Here is a 16,798-nt window from a genome sequence, read left to right as displayed (position 1 = left end):
AGTAGCTTACTAGAAAAGGCCATGTGAAGTAGGTTTTACTGTTCAAGTATGATGTAAAAATTGTTACAAAGTTGTAAATATGATGACATTCTCAATTCATGTTAATGACAATCCTAACTCCCTAAGGGTATATTCTCACCATACGAAGCTTTCCAGGCAATCAATTTGCTCATTTAAACTGGTTTCTGAAAACAGGGTTTTACTTTTTAAAAGTTCCATTATACTCAGAATATCCTTACACCACTCTAGGAGAAGGACTTGGGCTTGACCAGGTACAGAGGCCAGGCCAGAATCAGGCCATCCCCGGTGGATGCTTATGCTTCATTAGGTTTAGGGATCTGGTGTGGGGAAGAAAAAGGGCACAAATGAGTGAGGATGGTATTTCACCTTGGAAGTTACTACCCATCTGGTGAGTATTTACATATAACAAGAACATACGCAGATGACCATATACCTACACTGCTATGAACTGAACTGTGGCCCCCCCAAATCCATATGTTGAAGCCCTAATCTGTAATGTGACTATATTTAGCAATATGGAAGTAATTATGATTAAATGAGGAAGTAAATGAGTTAAATGGGGTCATAAGGGTGAGGCCTCCATCACATAAGATTAGTGTCCTTATAAGAATAAACATCAGAGAGCTTGCTCTTGCTTTCTCTCTGCCATGTAAGGAAACAGTGAGAAGGTGGTTGTCTGCAAACCAGTAAGAAAGCTGTCACCAGAACTCAACCATGTTGGTACCCCGATCTCAGACTTTTAGCCTCCAGAATGAGAAAATAATTTGTTGTTTAAGCCACCCAGTCTATGGTTATTTTGTTATGGCAGCCCAAACGGACTAATACAGGCACATACACACTTACCAGCCAAGAGCAGCAATTTAGGAATAGGACAACTAAGAAAGAGATTGGATAAGCCTCGGAACCAGCCATCCCAGTATTTTTCAGTTTTTGCCAGTTCAATCCTCCAAGTGTATGGATGGTCTTTCTTGGTCTGGAGGAATAAGAGAAAGTTCTGAGTCTCTGAGGGCAACCCCTGGAGGAACAAGATAAAAACAAGGTCCCTGGGAAAAGGAAAGGGAAGGAAACTAGCACTTATTAAGAACCTACAATGTCCCAGACATTTTAATAAACATTTAATTCTTTCAACAGCCTTGTGATATATTGTTATTTCTGTGTTTAGATATGAGAAGTTTACTTTTACTTCTATTAATTCAGTGAACTTGGGGCATTTTCTTAATATTATAAGGCTAGTAAATGGTAAAGCCAAGACTGAGTTTCTCTATATTTAGCGAAAAAGAACACACCATCAAAAGGATAATTAAAAAAAACGATGTTGCAGTATGAAAAAAAAATGCTTACGATATATTAAGTGAAAGAAGCAGAATACAACATGTCATCTACATTACGATTACCACTGGAAAAATGTGGTACAGTTTGGGAAAGAATTGGAAAGGAAAACTGAAAATACGTTGATTTGTTAGTAGAGCATTTTTCTTACATTTTCATTTATGATAATGATATAATGTTCCTGCAAAAGTAATTTAAAAAAGGAAATCTGACACAAATATAACAAAATGTCAATATCTGTTATATCTCAATATAAAGCAGATGGATGGGCGTGGAGTATTCACTCATCAAATGCAAACTGAACAAATAATTCTCTATGCTTTCCTGCATCATTAAAAATTGGAAATATTATAACTGAAGTAAGTAATTGGGATACTGCATCAACCACAAGATGAAAATCTAGAAATGAACATAAGACAGCAATATATTATATTAAAGATCATTGGATGGTTAAGATGTCCATATTATCCACAGCAATCTGCAGATTCAATGCAATCCCTATCAAAATCCCAATGGCGGTTTCCCAAAAATATTCATAGGGAATTTCAAGGGATCCTGAACAGTCAAAACAATTTTGAAAAACATCAAAACAATTTTGAAAGAGAAAAAAATCAGACTCTTTGCTTTTAAAACATTACAAAGCTACAGTGATTAAAACACACTCTGAACCATTCCCTACACCATCCTTCCAAGAATGCAGGCTTTAAATCACCTCCATGTCATCTTCCTTCTTCCTCTTGTTAACTGATTCACTTCCTTCTTCATCATCTTCGTCTTCCTCTATGATTCCTTCCACTACAGATTTTGAGCCTTCTGGACTTGTAATTCCTTCACACCTAGGTTTTTTAAAAAAGTGCTGTCACAAACCTCTCTTGTACACACAAATTATCTCAGAAATACTGAAACTTAGGCTCTTTTATAATCAAACTAGAGGCCTGGTGTACGAAATTCATGCATGGGTAGGGTCCTTAGGCCTGGCCAGCAATCAGGGCTGATTGGGACCTTTCTTCCCCCGGCTGCTGGCTGCTAGCCGGGGCCTTCCTTCATTCCGTGCCGTCCGCTGGTGGTCAGCGTATGTCATAGCAACTCCCGGTTGGTTGAACTCCCGGTTGGTCAAACTCCCAAGGGGACAATTTGCATATTAGCCTTTTATTATATAGGAGGGTGTTAGTTAAAACTTAACAACGCTTCTGGGAGGATGAGAAAAATGTGCTTTTTAAAATGTACAAAAGTAGCCCTGATCGGTTTGGCTCAGTGGATAGAGCATCAGCCTGTGGACTGAAGGGTTCCAGGTTCGATTCCAGTCAAGGGCATGTACCTTGGTTGCGGGCACATCCCCAGTAGGGGGCGTGCAGGAGGCAGCTGATCGATGTTTCTCTCTCATCGATGTTTCTAACTCTCTATCCCTCTCCCTTCCTCTCTGTAAAAAATCAATAATAAAAAAATATATATTTAAAAATAAATAAATAAATAAATAAATAAAATGTACAAAAGCAGACTAGAACTGTGGAAGGTAATGACCAACATAAAACTATACTACAAGAAATGGTTTCCAGTTCTGGTATCAAAATTGACCCACAGAAGGGAGTAATCACTTGGAGTTTTATTGACATTATCCTATGTAAATCCTCTTAACAATCCTATGAAATAGGCCTGAAGAGTTAAAAAATAGTCCAGGATCATCTACCTCATGAGTAGATGAAGCTAGTAGGCAAATGCAGGCCCGATTAATTCTAAGGCAAAATGCATTTCTATTATACCCTGCTTATAGTAGAACAAGGCTCAACCAAATGGTAAAAAGCTCCCACTTTTTAATTAGCTGATAGAAACTGGCAATTACAGTAATCATGACAGCTGAACCTTGCAAATTAGAACATCTGGTCCAACCAATTATTATTGTTGTGTTTCCTCTAAAAACATTATCTCTTTATTATGCAATTAGGTAGAAAAAATATTATTTTATGAACAGCTGGTGCCATAGTTACTTTTAGTGAGAAGTTATTGGAAAAAATATATTGACGAATGTTAGGGGTAAAAATCCCAAGGGTCTGGCCCAGCCGGCGCAACTCAGTGGTTGAACGTCGACTTATGAATCAAGAGGTCATGGTTCAATTCCTAGTCAGGGCACATGCCCGGGTTGTGGGCTTAATCCCCCATGTAAGGCATGCAGGGGGCAGCTGATCAATGATTCTTTCTCATCATTGGTGTTTCTATCTCTTTCCCTCTCCCTTCCTCTCTGAAATCAATAAAAAATATTTTTAAAATTTATTTTTTAAAAATCCCAAGGGTCTGGATAGTAGCTAGTGCCAAGGTCTGCTAGGCATGGTACACAAGAATTTGTTTGAAAAGGAAAGAGAAGGGAGGAGAGAAAATAAGCAAAAAAGAGTGGGATAAACTGAAGGTCAGTGAACTTCAGTGGTGGATTTTTAAGAATGGTAACTTCTCTTTCTCCTCTACTCAACTTTCAATGAAGCCTATGGTCACAAATGTTTTGTTAGGTGGGGGTTTCTATTGAACTTGAAGTATCAAGTTTCACATCTAGGGCAAAGGACCATAACAAAAACAACATGTACTTTGGATTTCCATAGCTATGAACTGGGAGATTCAAGAGAATTTCACCTAGATGAAGAGGGCAGAAATGTTACAGCTAATATCTATGTGACAATTAAAACACATATACTCTTACATACACAGATTTACAAATTAAAAGAAAACATTACTTAAGCTTACAAATAGTAAAATTTAAAAATCACTTAATTACCTGCACACCAGCTATGTAACTTCCTTACAATATGCTTTACCACTGCTTAGACAAGTCAGATCTCAACATATTTAGGCACTGAAAAGTGGACAATTTCACAAATTACTCAAAGCCTCTGCTATGTGTCTGCCAGATATTACTACTCAAATTATACTTTTAGTCATAAAATCCATAATATAGACCTTAAACTAAAATACATAGGAGTTTGAATCTGAGCTCTGTGATTCACTAGCTATGTGATCCTGAGAAAACCACTCTACTTTTCTGGACTTCCATATCTTCACTTATAAAATAATACTTATCTTAAAGAGAGGTATTGTAAGAATTAAATGAGATAAAGCAAATGAATTAATGAATCCAGGTAATGACCATCTATGGCTGCTAACATTCAAAAAAGAGACAAGCAGACATTATTTACTTTCTGATGGCATTAAACAATATTACCTATTCTTAAAAACAAAAAAACAAAATAAAAACAAATCAAATCTCTGGATCTCACTAACAATTTACAGACAATACAGGGAACAAAGGAACATGTTAAATTACACCTTGAAGAATCAACCAGCAAATTCAGATTGTGGGACATTCTACAGAGCAAACAACCATGTTTCCTCAACATATAAATTGCAAGAAAAAAATGAGAGAGATAGAAGTGGAACCTATAGAAAGCATACTGAAATCATACAGAGGAAATTGTTTTTGTCTAGAATTTGTTTCACAATATTTTGTGCTTAGGGGAAATAAATAGGGGTACAGATAAAACAAGACTGGCCATGAGTCAGTAATTGTTAAAAATGGGCAACGGGTACACTGGGTTTCAATGTATTATTCTACTTTTATATGTCTAAGAATTTTCAATATTACAAGGTTTTAAAAAATGAGATAGTACATATAAAATACCTTTCACAGTGCCTGGCAAATAGCACACATTCAATAATGCCATTGTCATTACCATCAACTCTTATGTTCCCTGTCTGTTCCATTGGGCAACATTTTCTTAATTCACCTAAAGTTTCTTTTGTGCCTACATGGCAATATCAAGGGCTCATGTAACCCTATCCAGGAAGATCAACGGAGCTAAATAATCTTAGCTCAACGTTAGAATCTGGCTTTCATTCAGGTTATGCTAAAGCTTTTATGCTGTAATTTCCTCACAACCATTATTGTTTTAGAAGGAGACTGTTATCAGAATAAAACCATACTGCCCGCACTTAAGTGGACACTCAATTTCTTATTTTTGACTTGAGAGAGACAGAGAAACATTGATTTGTGTTCCAGTTATGTATGCCTTCACTCGTTGATTCTTGAATATTCCCTGACTGGGGATCGAACTCCCAACCTTGGCATGTTGGGATGATGCTCTAAACAACTGCACTACCTGGCCAGGGCCACTTAATTTTCAATGTCCATTCTCTGGGATTCTTCACCTTTAATACCTAGAGTTGTACTAATAAGGTAATCCAATACTATACTGAAGGCACTAATTGGTCTTGGGATTTCCTCAAAAAAGAGAAAGAGAAAATAAAATAAATACAACTGGCCCAACTGAGCTCACTTGTAAAAATTATCAACAATAATGAAGACATTCACAAGGATGACAGGATAAGTGTATAAGAAAAAGAACAAATTGTAATTTCATCACCATGTTTCATTCTCTAACTAGCACAACAGGGAAAAATAGAACCTACTCTTTGACTTGGCCAACCATGGAGACACGGGCAGACTCCAGATTTCTAATCTGGCCACTCTTCACACTAGAAGAGAAAAGAAAGAAGGGAGAGAGGTTATTCAGCATCCACCTTATCATGTCACTAGGGTCAAATGAGTAATTCTACAGATTCTGTAGGACCTACTAAAAAGTTATGGTTACTACTGTATGGAGGTTATCACTACTTCCCACTTAGTTATTATGTCTATAAACTGAGTAGTAAAAATTAAGACATTGAAGCCATTTCAGTTCTGCAAATATTTACCAAGAGGATACTATGTGGTAGGCCCATGCTGAAGAAGCGTAATTCATTGGGGAGAAAGAAACACAAGCAGATCATTTTAACATAATAAGTCAAAGTTCAAAGGAGTCATCTTTATTTTCAATGGGAAGATTAGAGAAAGCTCCCCAAATGTCCTGCCTAAACTGAGAACTGAAGATAAGTAAAAGATAAAAGAGGGTGGTCAGAGCATTATTGGCAGAGGGTACACTGTGTGAATGAAGGTACTACAATGTAAAAAAGTCAGCAGGATGACGACTTTAGAGCAGCGGTCGCCAACGGTCCGCGGACCACTGGTGGTCCAAGAGGTCTGAAAAGGGCAACCGCTGCTTTAGAGGACAGAATACAAGGAAAAGCAGGGGCAAGCAAAGAGGGAGTGTGACAGGGCCTTGCATGTCATGATATAGACTGGAGCTTAGGAGCTTAGACTCTATCTTAATAGATTAGTATTCCCAGAGTTGTTTAAGCATCTGTAAGGGCCAAGGAAACACCACATGAACCAAGCAGGCCAACAGAACACATTTCTTTAAATCTCATATTTCAGCTTTAAAAAAAATCATGTAAAATTCTAAAGTGCACCCTACTCAATGACCTTGTTTATTATTTTAGTAATAAACAGAAGCAATTAGAACTACTAATTCATTTTTCTACCACAAACTGAATCTACAGTAATACAAACCCACCAGTATTCATGATCATATAGTCTTGTTTTGATGACAGTTTAATATATGAAATATCTCTGCTCCTATTCAAGGCCAACCATGGGTACTGGCTCCCATGCCCTCTTGCTTATGAGGAGCTTGTTTCCTTTAGTTACCCTATCTCTCTCCTATGTCACCATTTTTTTCCTCTAATGGACATTATAAAACAACCCCTAGCCTTTTAAAACATTTTCAACCCACATTCACTACTAGATACTACCCCATTTCTCTGTTCTCCTAAACAACGAAACTTCTCAAAAAAGTTATCTCACTTGCTTTCTCTACTATATCACCTCCCATCCTTTCCTCAACTAATATCCCAAACTTTTTTTTAAAATTAAATCTTTATTGTTCAGATTACAGTTGTTCCTCTTTCCCCCACCCCATAGCTCCCCTCCAACCAGTTTCCACCCCACCCTCTGCCCTTACCCCTGCCTGTCCTCATCCATAGGTATACGATTTTTTTCCAGTCTCTTCCCACACCTCCCACACCCCTTTCCCCTCGAGAATTGTCAGTCCACTCCCTTTCTATGCCCCTGATTCTATTATAGTCACCAGTTTATTCTGTTCATCAGATTTTTTATTCACTTGATTTTTAGATTCACTTGTTGATATGTATTTATTGCTCATAATTTTTATCTTGACCTTTTTCTTCTTCTTCCTCTTCTTAAAGGAACCTTTCAGTATTTCATATAACACTGGTTTGGTGGTGATGAACTCCTTTAGCTTTTTCTTATCTGTGAAGCACTTTATCTGACCTTCAATTCTGAATGATAGCTTTGCTGGGTAAAGTAATCTTGGTTGTAGGTTCTTGCTATTCATCACTTTGAATTATTTCTTGCCACTCCCTTCTGGCCTGCACAGTTTCTACTGAGAAATCAGCTGACAGTCGTATGGGTACTCCCTTATAGGTAACTGAGTTTCTTTCTCTTGCTGCTTTTAAGATTCTCTCTTTGTCTTTTGCTCTTGGCATTTTAATTATGATGATCTTGGTGTGGTCCTCTTTGGATTCCTTTTGTTTGGGGTTCTCTGCGCTTCCCGGACTTGTAAATCTATTTCTTTCACCAGGTAGGGGAAGTTTTCTGTCATTATTTCTTCAAATAGGTTTTCAATATCTTGCTCTCTCACTTCTTCTGGCACCCCCATAATTCGGATGTTGGTACGTTTGAAGTTGTCCCAGAGGCTCCTTACACTATCTTCATATTTTTGGATTCTTTTTTCTTTTTCCGGTTGGGTGTTTTTTGCTTCTTCGTATTTCAAATCTTTGACTTGATTCTTGGGATCCTCTAGTCTGCTGTTGGGAATCTGTATAATATTCTTTATTTCAGTCAGTATATGCTTAATTTCTAATTGGTCCTTTTTCATATCCTCGAGGGTCTCAGTAGATTTATGGAGGGTCTCACTAAATTTATCGGCGGTTTCTAGAAAATTCTCGAAAAACCTTATAACCGTGGTTTTGAACTCTATTTCCAGTAGTTTGCTTTCCTCCATTTCTGTCATTTGAGACCCGATTTTTTGTCTCCTCATTTTGGCTGCTTCCCTGTGTTGATAGAGTGGCTTTGTATGCTAGGTGTCCTATAGGGCCAAGTGGCTCAGCCTCCCCAATTACCTGAGGTGGACACTCTTGGTGCACCCCTTTGTGGGCTTTGTGCACAGTCTTGTTGTAGTTTAGCCTTGATTATCGTAGGTAACACTGGGAGGAATTGACCTCCAGGCCAACTGGCTGTGAGAATTCGCTGTGTCTACGCTGGGAGAACTTCTGTGCTGGAGACACCCTTCTAGGGCAAGACTTGCTTCAGTGGGGCTTTGGTGCTCAATGAGCCTGCCCCCTGAGTGTGTCCCTTATGGATCTGAGGAGTTGTAATCTGGATGGTCCCACTCTGACCACTGGGTACACTGGCTCTTGGATCTCTAAGGAGGTGCCAATTTAGCCTCTGCCTGAGGCTACCCAGCAGGAGCTATGGAGAGATCTGCAGATTCCTCTTCTTTGTTTGGGATTTGGAGGTGCCCAGATGAGGCCCAGCTGTGAAGCAATGCAAGCTGCTGTGGGGCCTTGGGCCTTCTCTTGGAAGTTCTGGGTCTCTGTGACCCAGCTGCAGTTTGTTAGGTAATTTTAGATTGCAAAGGGCCAGGCCATTCATATGCAAAAGCCTCTGTGCACAGCTTGGGTGGGGCGGGGTCTCAGGGAATCAACAGGGCGGAGCAAACAGCTATGGCTGATCCTCAGTCCTGCCCTAAGAGGCCTCAGTGTCCCAGTAATCACTGCCAGCACCTCTGAGAGAAAGCCGCCCTTGAGTTCCGCCCGCTGCCAGACAGTCCAGTTTCTCCCTGTATTAGTCTGGGTCCCCAGAGACTCACCCACAACTGGAATTCAGAGCGGTCAGGAGCTTGAGACTCCTTCCCGATTGAAAAAGACAACCATGTCCTCAGCTGTCAGCCCTGTCCGCGCACCTCCGTACATCTGAACTTTACTTCCGCACCTCCTCTGAGTCTCAGTGTGCTTTTCTTTCCTTCTAGTTGTAGAATTTCCACTCAGCCAGCCTTCCTGTGGTTCTGGATGATGTCCGTTTTGTCTTTTAGTTGTATTTTGAAGTGGTTGTGCGAGGCAGCAATTTCCAATGTTTACCTATGCCGCCATCTTGGTTTCTCCCCCAAACTTATAAGAGGTTTTTATCTCCCCCTTATACTCTGAGATTTTTTTTTTTTTGCAAGGTCACCTCCATCATGTCAATTCTAATGATAATTTCTTAGCCCTCATCTTGGGTAATCTCTCAGGATTATTTGACACAAATGCTCTCTCCCTCCTTCTAGAAACATTTACTAGACTCCCCCCGTTTTCCTTTTATCTCACCAACTGTGCCTTTGCAGTTTCCTTTCTTCAATCTTCCCCCACTTTCCAAGCTCTAAATATTGGCTAGTACTCCAAGGATCAGTTCTTGGATCTTTTTTTCTATCAACATCAAATCCCTAGGCGATTACATTCAATCTTTTGGTTTTGAATACTATCAATACCAGGAGTGGGGAACCTTTTCTCGGCCAAGAGCCAATTGGATATCTATATATATAAAAGCCTAAGCGACCATTATGACTGGTCGACCAGTCGCTATGATGCGCACTGACCACCAGGGGGCAGACACTCAACACAGGAGCTGCCCCCCTGGTGGTCAGTGCACTCCCACATCAGGAGCGCTGCTCAGCTGACCAGCATGAGCGGGGCCAGGATGAGCGGAAGTGGCTCCTCCCCAGATCCTCACAGGCCATGCCAAGGGACCCTACTGGTGCACAAATTCGTGCACCAGGCCTCTAGTAAGTTATAAACTCAATTCAGATATCCAGCAGAGTATAAAACAAAATTAGCAAATATTTTATAGTACTCTCTGATTCTCAGACTCAGAAAGTGGGATCTATAAATCAGTGGCTTTCATAGAGCCCAGAACATTTTCACACAGAATATACAAAAATCTTATCCTATCCAATTTCTGCCACTAGAATCAAGACTCTATCTCAAGCATGTCAAACTTGTGGCCCGCAGGCCACATATGGCCCACAACAAATATTTTTGTGGCCCAGCCAAAATAACAGTATGTAAGAAACGTTTTAATAAAAATTTTAACTTAATTTTTACAATATCCTGTTTACATCATTATTAATAACGAAGTATTAATAATGACTGATTACTATAATTGTGTTGCATTCATTTCCCTTACTCGCCTTAGGCGCACCATTTCTCTCCACTAATACTAGCAGCGAGTATTTTAGCAGCTGATTGCCACGTCATTAGTCTTGTACTGACTTGTTTGGTGTGCACAACAGGAAATATTTTGCTTTCGGAGAACTAGAAAAATAGGTTTATTTGCATTATGCTTATTAATTTGTGTAGTTATTCAGTGTCTGGTAAGTTCATGTTCAAGAAAAAATATTAATTTTTATTAAAATGTTCTATTGTTTTATGTCAACGATTACTCATTTATTTCAGCCCTTTGTATTCAGCATGTTTCTCTCGAAATAAACCTATGTTTCTATGAAAATTGAAGCTTTTTTTTTTTTTTTTGTGGCCCACATAAACTTAAACCTTGTTTATCTGGCCCGTTTTAGCCTTTGAGTTTGACATGCTTACTCTGTCTCCTTTAGGAGGTCTGCCATGATTCCCAGGCTGAATTGGATACCTATCTTCCATACCTCCTGTGATCCTTCATTGTATTGTTTATGTATTTACTTACTGATGTTGGTATCCCCAACAAGTAAATACATAAGAACTAAGTTTACCGGTAATTATCAGGTACTGACACATCTTAGGTACTTAAAAAACATTTACTGAATAAATTTAAAGTTATTTGGAATAATTTTCTCACTGGTTACTACTGGGGAAGCAGGCAGTATACTCAAGTTACATGTTGAGCTGGCAGCAGCTGCATTCTCAATGCTGTGACTGCTCAAGATGGAGAGATCTTTGATGCTTCTGAGAGAGTGGTAGCATGAACACAAAAGGTAAAAGTGCCCTCACTAAACACACACATTCTGGCAAGCCATATTTGGCACGAGACCCTCTGTCCTAGGTAAAATCCCTTAAGATATATTTACCAGGTCCTTAATTTCCATTTGACATCTCTGATTCAGTTAAGAGATATGTTCTGCCTGTTAGAGCAGCCAGCAATATGCTATATGCTATGTGAAAGTACAAAAGAAATAGAGAATAGCCGCTGTCCTTATGATGCAGGAAGGGCATTAAGGCAGAAATGAAAATTAACAATATAAGCATATCCCTTGCGGGAGGACTAGAAGCTTTAAGGGGTAAACAGTACAAAATAATTCAGATTTAAAGGTGTCAAGCAATTTTACTGAGGCAGTGATCTATGTGGTTTGGAGGAGTTAGAGAAAGGGTTCAGAAAGGGTTCTGGATATGAATTTTGAATAGGTAGGAAGATGGGATATTAAAGATGTTTTATCTGAAGACTAATCTCTTTGGGGAAGCAGTGATTTACTTATCTCTGAATCTTCACCGTTTAGCACAAAGTGTTTAATAAATATTTAATCAAATAATTGAAGTAATAAATTAATGACTGAATGAATAGCCTTTACTTAAGTGAAAGTCATAGACAATTCTGTCAGTGATTTTTATGAAAACCATTTACCCAAAGGGTTTTTACTTATCCAAATAAACTGAGAAAGGAATCCACACCTATCTTTTGTTTCTCCATCATTTTTTCTGGAACACAGAAAAAGATTCTAAACCTTGGAGCAATAGAAGTGGAAGAGGTCTTAGAGTCTCAATTAGTCTAAACTCTCACCTTAGAAATGGGAACAGCTAGACAGCAGGTGATGCATAATTACTAAGATGTAGGAGATACTATAGTATATTAGAAAAAGGATAGATTTTATGCAACTGAGACAAGTCTGAAGCATTTAAAACATTTTTTAAAATTCTGCTCTTTATGTTTTTACCCATGATATTACAATAAAGCTAAGACATGGAATTATTCCTTTAAACTTTGGTACTTTAGTTGATGAAAAAGGAAAGCTCCAGCCTAACATTTAAAATACACACAATAGCCCTAACCGGTTTGGCTTAGTGTATAGAGCATCGGCCTGTGGACTGAAGGGTCCCAGGTTCGATTCTGGTCAAGGGCATGTACCTTGGTTGCCAGCACATCCCCAGTAGGGGGTGTGCAGGAGGCAGCTGATCAATGTTTCTCTCTCATTGATGTTTCTAACTCTCTAACCCTCTCCCTTCCTCTCTGTAAAAAATCAATAAAATATATTTTAAAAAAAATAAAATAAAATACACACAATATAGATTTATGGATTACCTCCATTCAATGGCATTCTCCAGAGACTTGAAGGTTTTAGGACGACCACGTAAGAAATTCTGCATGCTATTAAGAGCATCCATGGCTGTACCTAGATGTTAAACAAAAATTTTAACCATAGCACTTAACATTTCCAAGCATTTACACTTACTGGGGAAATACACACATCTGCCTTCAAGGACTGCAGAATTCAGTGATGCTTGGGGAAAAAAAGATGCAGTTTGAAAATTCAGAAGATTGATGGGATAGCCAGGTTCCAAGATGGCCTCCAGTGATTTCTGCTTCCTGGTATTCACTCCTTCCTGTAGTATCCCGACAATGAAAAGGGCTGACTTGTATATGTAATAGTGTGACTTCTAAGACTGGGTCATAGAAGACATGGCAGTTTCTTTTTAAATGTTAAATAAAATTATGGGATATACATAAAATTAAAATATTATGCAGCCATAAAAGATGTTTATGAAGAGTTTCTTATGTCATGGAGAATGATTAGGTAATGTGGGGTGTTGGTGACATGAATGTAGGTGTAAAAAAAAAGTTCCAGTCACAAAATAAGGAAGTCCTGGGGATACAATGTATAGCATGACTACCTACACTAATAAAAGAGAAAGATGCAAAATGACCATACCTTCGCGACGCTCACCAGCCAATCAGAAGTATGCAAATTAACCCAATAAAGATGGCGAGTTGATTTGCATACACAGGCCCCGAGTGGCCGGGGGTGGGATGCTTGCATCATCGCCATGGCAATGACGCAGGTGTTCCGCACCACCCCAGTCCCTCAGGGCTCTGGGCAACATGGGAAGGCGGAAAGGTGGCTCTGGGCTGGAGCAAAGGCAGAAAGGTGGCTCCGGCCGGAGCGAAGGTGGTGCCAGCTACCAGGGGAAGGAAGGCCCATTCTTGCACGAATCTTTGTGCATCGGGCCTCTAGTAGTTAATAATACTGTATTATATATTTGAAAGTTGCAAAGAGAATAAATCTTAAAGTTCTCATAACAAGAAAAAAAAATTGTAACTGTGTGGTGATGAATATTAATTAGACATATATGGTGATCATTGTGCAATATATACTGAGTGGGGCAAAAAGGTTTATAGTCATGAGGATGCGAAACACAGAGTTTATTCTTGTAATATTATTTATTATTATATTATTTTCCATATGAACTGTAAACCTACTTTTTGTTCCACCCTGTACATATACCAAATCATTATATTGTACAACTAAAACTAATACAAAGTTATATGTCCATTATATCCCAATTTAAAAAACACTTGGAATGCCTTTGCCACAAAATAACATGAAAGTAAGATATAAAAGACAAAGGGACATAATTCAAGATGAGTGAAATCAATAATAAGTTAAAACATGATAATAATCTACCAGGATGGGCTCTTATACTCAAAGATTTTGAATGGGTTAGCACAGGGGTCCTCAAACTTTTTAAACAGGGGGCCAGTTCACTGTCCCTCAGACCGTTGGAGGGGCAGACTATAGTTTAAAAAAAAAACTATGAACAAATTCTTATGCACACTGCACATACCTTATTTTGAAGTAAAAAAACAAAACGGGAACAAATACAATATTTGTATTTGCAGGTGGCCCGCGGGCCGTAGTTTGAGGACCCCTGGGTTAGCACAAGAAAACTTACCTTCCACAACATCAATCACGCATAGACCCAGGAGGCTTGGCACCAGGTTGGATGATGCTGTGTGGACTGCAATAGCTCCACCCATGCTATGTCCAATCAGCATAATTGGAGGAGGGAGGTCCCCATACATGGCTTCAATTACATTGCCAACATCTCTGCAAAAAGAAGCAAAGAAAGCTGGGAATGCTCTCTGACAACACAAAAATAGTTTTCTTTCTTGACTCCTTCCTTTGGTCTGTAACTAACAGGCCTAGGCCTGTAAAGGTCTATTGAGTCATCTCGCAAACGTAACTATGCAAAATTCCTAACATATCCCCAGTATTTGTACACATAGCCACATACCTGGCTCTTATGACAAATGACAGTTTAAGGACTAAGAACCCAAATAGTTTTACTTTCCTTTATATAACACTTTCACTGTTCCACACAGTTAGTACTATTACATAATCACACATCTTTAGTTTAAACCTAAGCTTGAAACTCTGCACAAATCATTTAACTACCCTATGCTTTAGTTTCCCCATCTATAAAACAAAAAAACAACTTTATTAAGCATTACAATGTAGTGAAGTTTGGAGTCACAAGATGAATTACAGCCCAAGTCTATTTTTTACTATATGGACTTGGATTATTTAACCTTTCAGAGTTTCTATAACTGAAGATAAGGATGTCATTTACTATTCTGAATTGCTGTGAGAATTAACTGAGTGAATGTAAAAATACTTTGAAAAAAGTAAAGTATTATACAAATGTTAATTATTATTTGTCATGTAAAGTTGTTTGAAGTATGAACATAAATGTAAGTATAGTGTACTGAGAAACTTGAAAGGTGTTTATATTTTTATTGGCTTCTGTCCTAGCCTTTAATTATGAGTAGGTCTGTTTAACAAAGTCAAACCTTACAGCTTTGAAAATGAGAACTAAAGTAGGAATTTTGGCTTTTATTTGGGACAGGCCTTCTTTGTTATAACAATAGTTTAAGTATGGTATATTTCTAGGAACCACTGACTCTACTGTCTTCTTTTGGGAGTGGCTGAGTCAATCAAGTTCAAAAGACAGTTTTGCCTTGCTTAGTCTCCACAGTATTCAGAATACCAAAGGTAAATGTCATTATTTCTAAAGGAATTAATCTTAAAAACCTCATACAACAATACAAATGTCAATACAATAGCTGCAGCATCTGCAGATAATCTGAATGGGAGATAAGGAGGCCACCAATTTTATAACTGAAAATAATGGAGTTAAATTTAAGGCTAAAATTTTGAGTTAGTAACAGATATAATTAAATAAATTAAAGATATAATAAATAAAAGATATAATTAGTAAAATAAAAGGATGCTGTAGAATTTGAATTCAGGTCTCCTTAAAATACTAAGGTGAAGGGTTCTATGGTAGCTGCTTCATGCATGAAGGTGGATAGGGTCTGAAACAAACCAACTTAATATTGTATCTAAGCTTAGGAAAGGAATATTTCATACAGATAAAAGTTGGTTATGATCAATCCCTTGATCATCTATCACCAGGAGAAATGTATCCTTATTAAAGTTAGGCAAAGTATTCAGTCACCAAGATTAGAGCCTTGAGACATGTCCTGAAATTTCGGAGAAATAAAATAAAAATGAAGTAGAGATTAACTACAAATCTAGTCTATAACTGGATGTACCATAATTTTGGTAGTTGCTCTCTAAGGATATTCTATCATACTTATTAATACTAGGTTCATTTCCTGAGAAGCAGTATAGCATATCACAGACATAACAGAAAAAGAATATCACATTGACCTGAGATCAAATCTCGGCTCTTCTACTTTCAGTGGAGTTGCATCTTATGTAGGGTATAGGTTCTAAAGTTGATACGTAAGGGGAAAATCATCCTGTCAGTACTACTTGAAAACCCCACTACTCACCCATTAAGTATACACCCATTTTGGGATTTTTGTTTCACAGAATTACTGAATTCAGAAATCATATAAATGTTTTACTGTTTAGTCTATTTCAGCAAGAATCCAACTTATTGGCCATAATCAGTTCTACACGATTTTAATCATTTATTTTCTCTTTAACTTTATTGTGCCAGTTATCAACTTATTATCTCTCAGCCCCAATTCACCTTTCATTGCATATTCTGCACAATTGGACCTGAGGCCTTAAAATGTTTTTCCCTTGCCAGCTAACAAGACATTAAGCTGTGTCAGTAGATGACATAGGAGACATTGCAGAAAGAAAGGTTTTGTTCCTGATTCATGGGTGTTTTCTTCACAAACTCCTATAACTTGCACTTCCCCAGCACCCAGGTCCTGCAGCACAGGAAACCCCCAGCTCCTGCACCACAAACAGTTTCCCCAGTGCCCAACTTCTCTAGCACTCCAACTTCCATTCCCAATGTTTTTCTTCCCAAGCTTTATTGAGGTATAACTGGTATACAAAGAAATGGTACATAATTAATATACACAATTTGGTAAGGCTGTATATATGTGTGTGTGTGTGTGTGTGTGTGTGTGTGTGTGTGTGTGTATATATATATATATATACTTTTGTGTTAA

The 16,798-nt window shown here is 38.2% G+C and overlaps 1 protein-coding gene across 6 annotated transcripts in view; it reads right to left on the bottom strand.

Moving 5' to 3' along the window:
* PPME1 (protein phosphatase methylesterase 1) overlaps positions 1 to 16,798 on the bottom strand; it is a 93,549-nt gene that overhangs the window by 43,411 nt on the left and 33,340 nt on the right. For all 6 annotated transcript variants that reach the window (XM_081098726.1, XM_081098725.1, XM_081098723.1 and 3 more), the window contains exons 6-10: positions 14,257 to 14,411; positions 12,608 to 12,698; positions 5,800 to 5,865; positions 2,063 to 2,186; positions 865 to 994 (exon numbers count right to left, since the gene is read on the bottom strand). In XM_081098726.1, coding sequence (XP_080954852.1) covers positions 865 to 994; positions 2,063 to 2,186; positions 5,800 to 5,865; positions 12,608 to 12,698; positions 14,257 to 14,411 — 566 coding nt within the window. The remainder of the gene's footprint in view (positions 1 to 864; positions 995 to 2,062; positions 2,187 to 5,799; positions 5,866 to 12,607; positions 12,699 to 14,256; positions 14,412 to 16,798) is intronic.

This window comes from Myotis nattereri, assembly GCF_964212035.1.
Source record: "Myotis nattereri genome assembly, chromosome: 9".
In the NCBI taxonomy this organism is placed as follows: Eukaryota; Metazoa; Chordata; class Mammalia; order Chiroptera; family Vespertilionidae; genus Myotis; species Myotis nattereri.
This window is presented reverse-complemented; position numbering and strand designations above follow the sequence as displayed.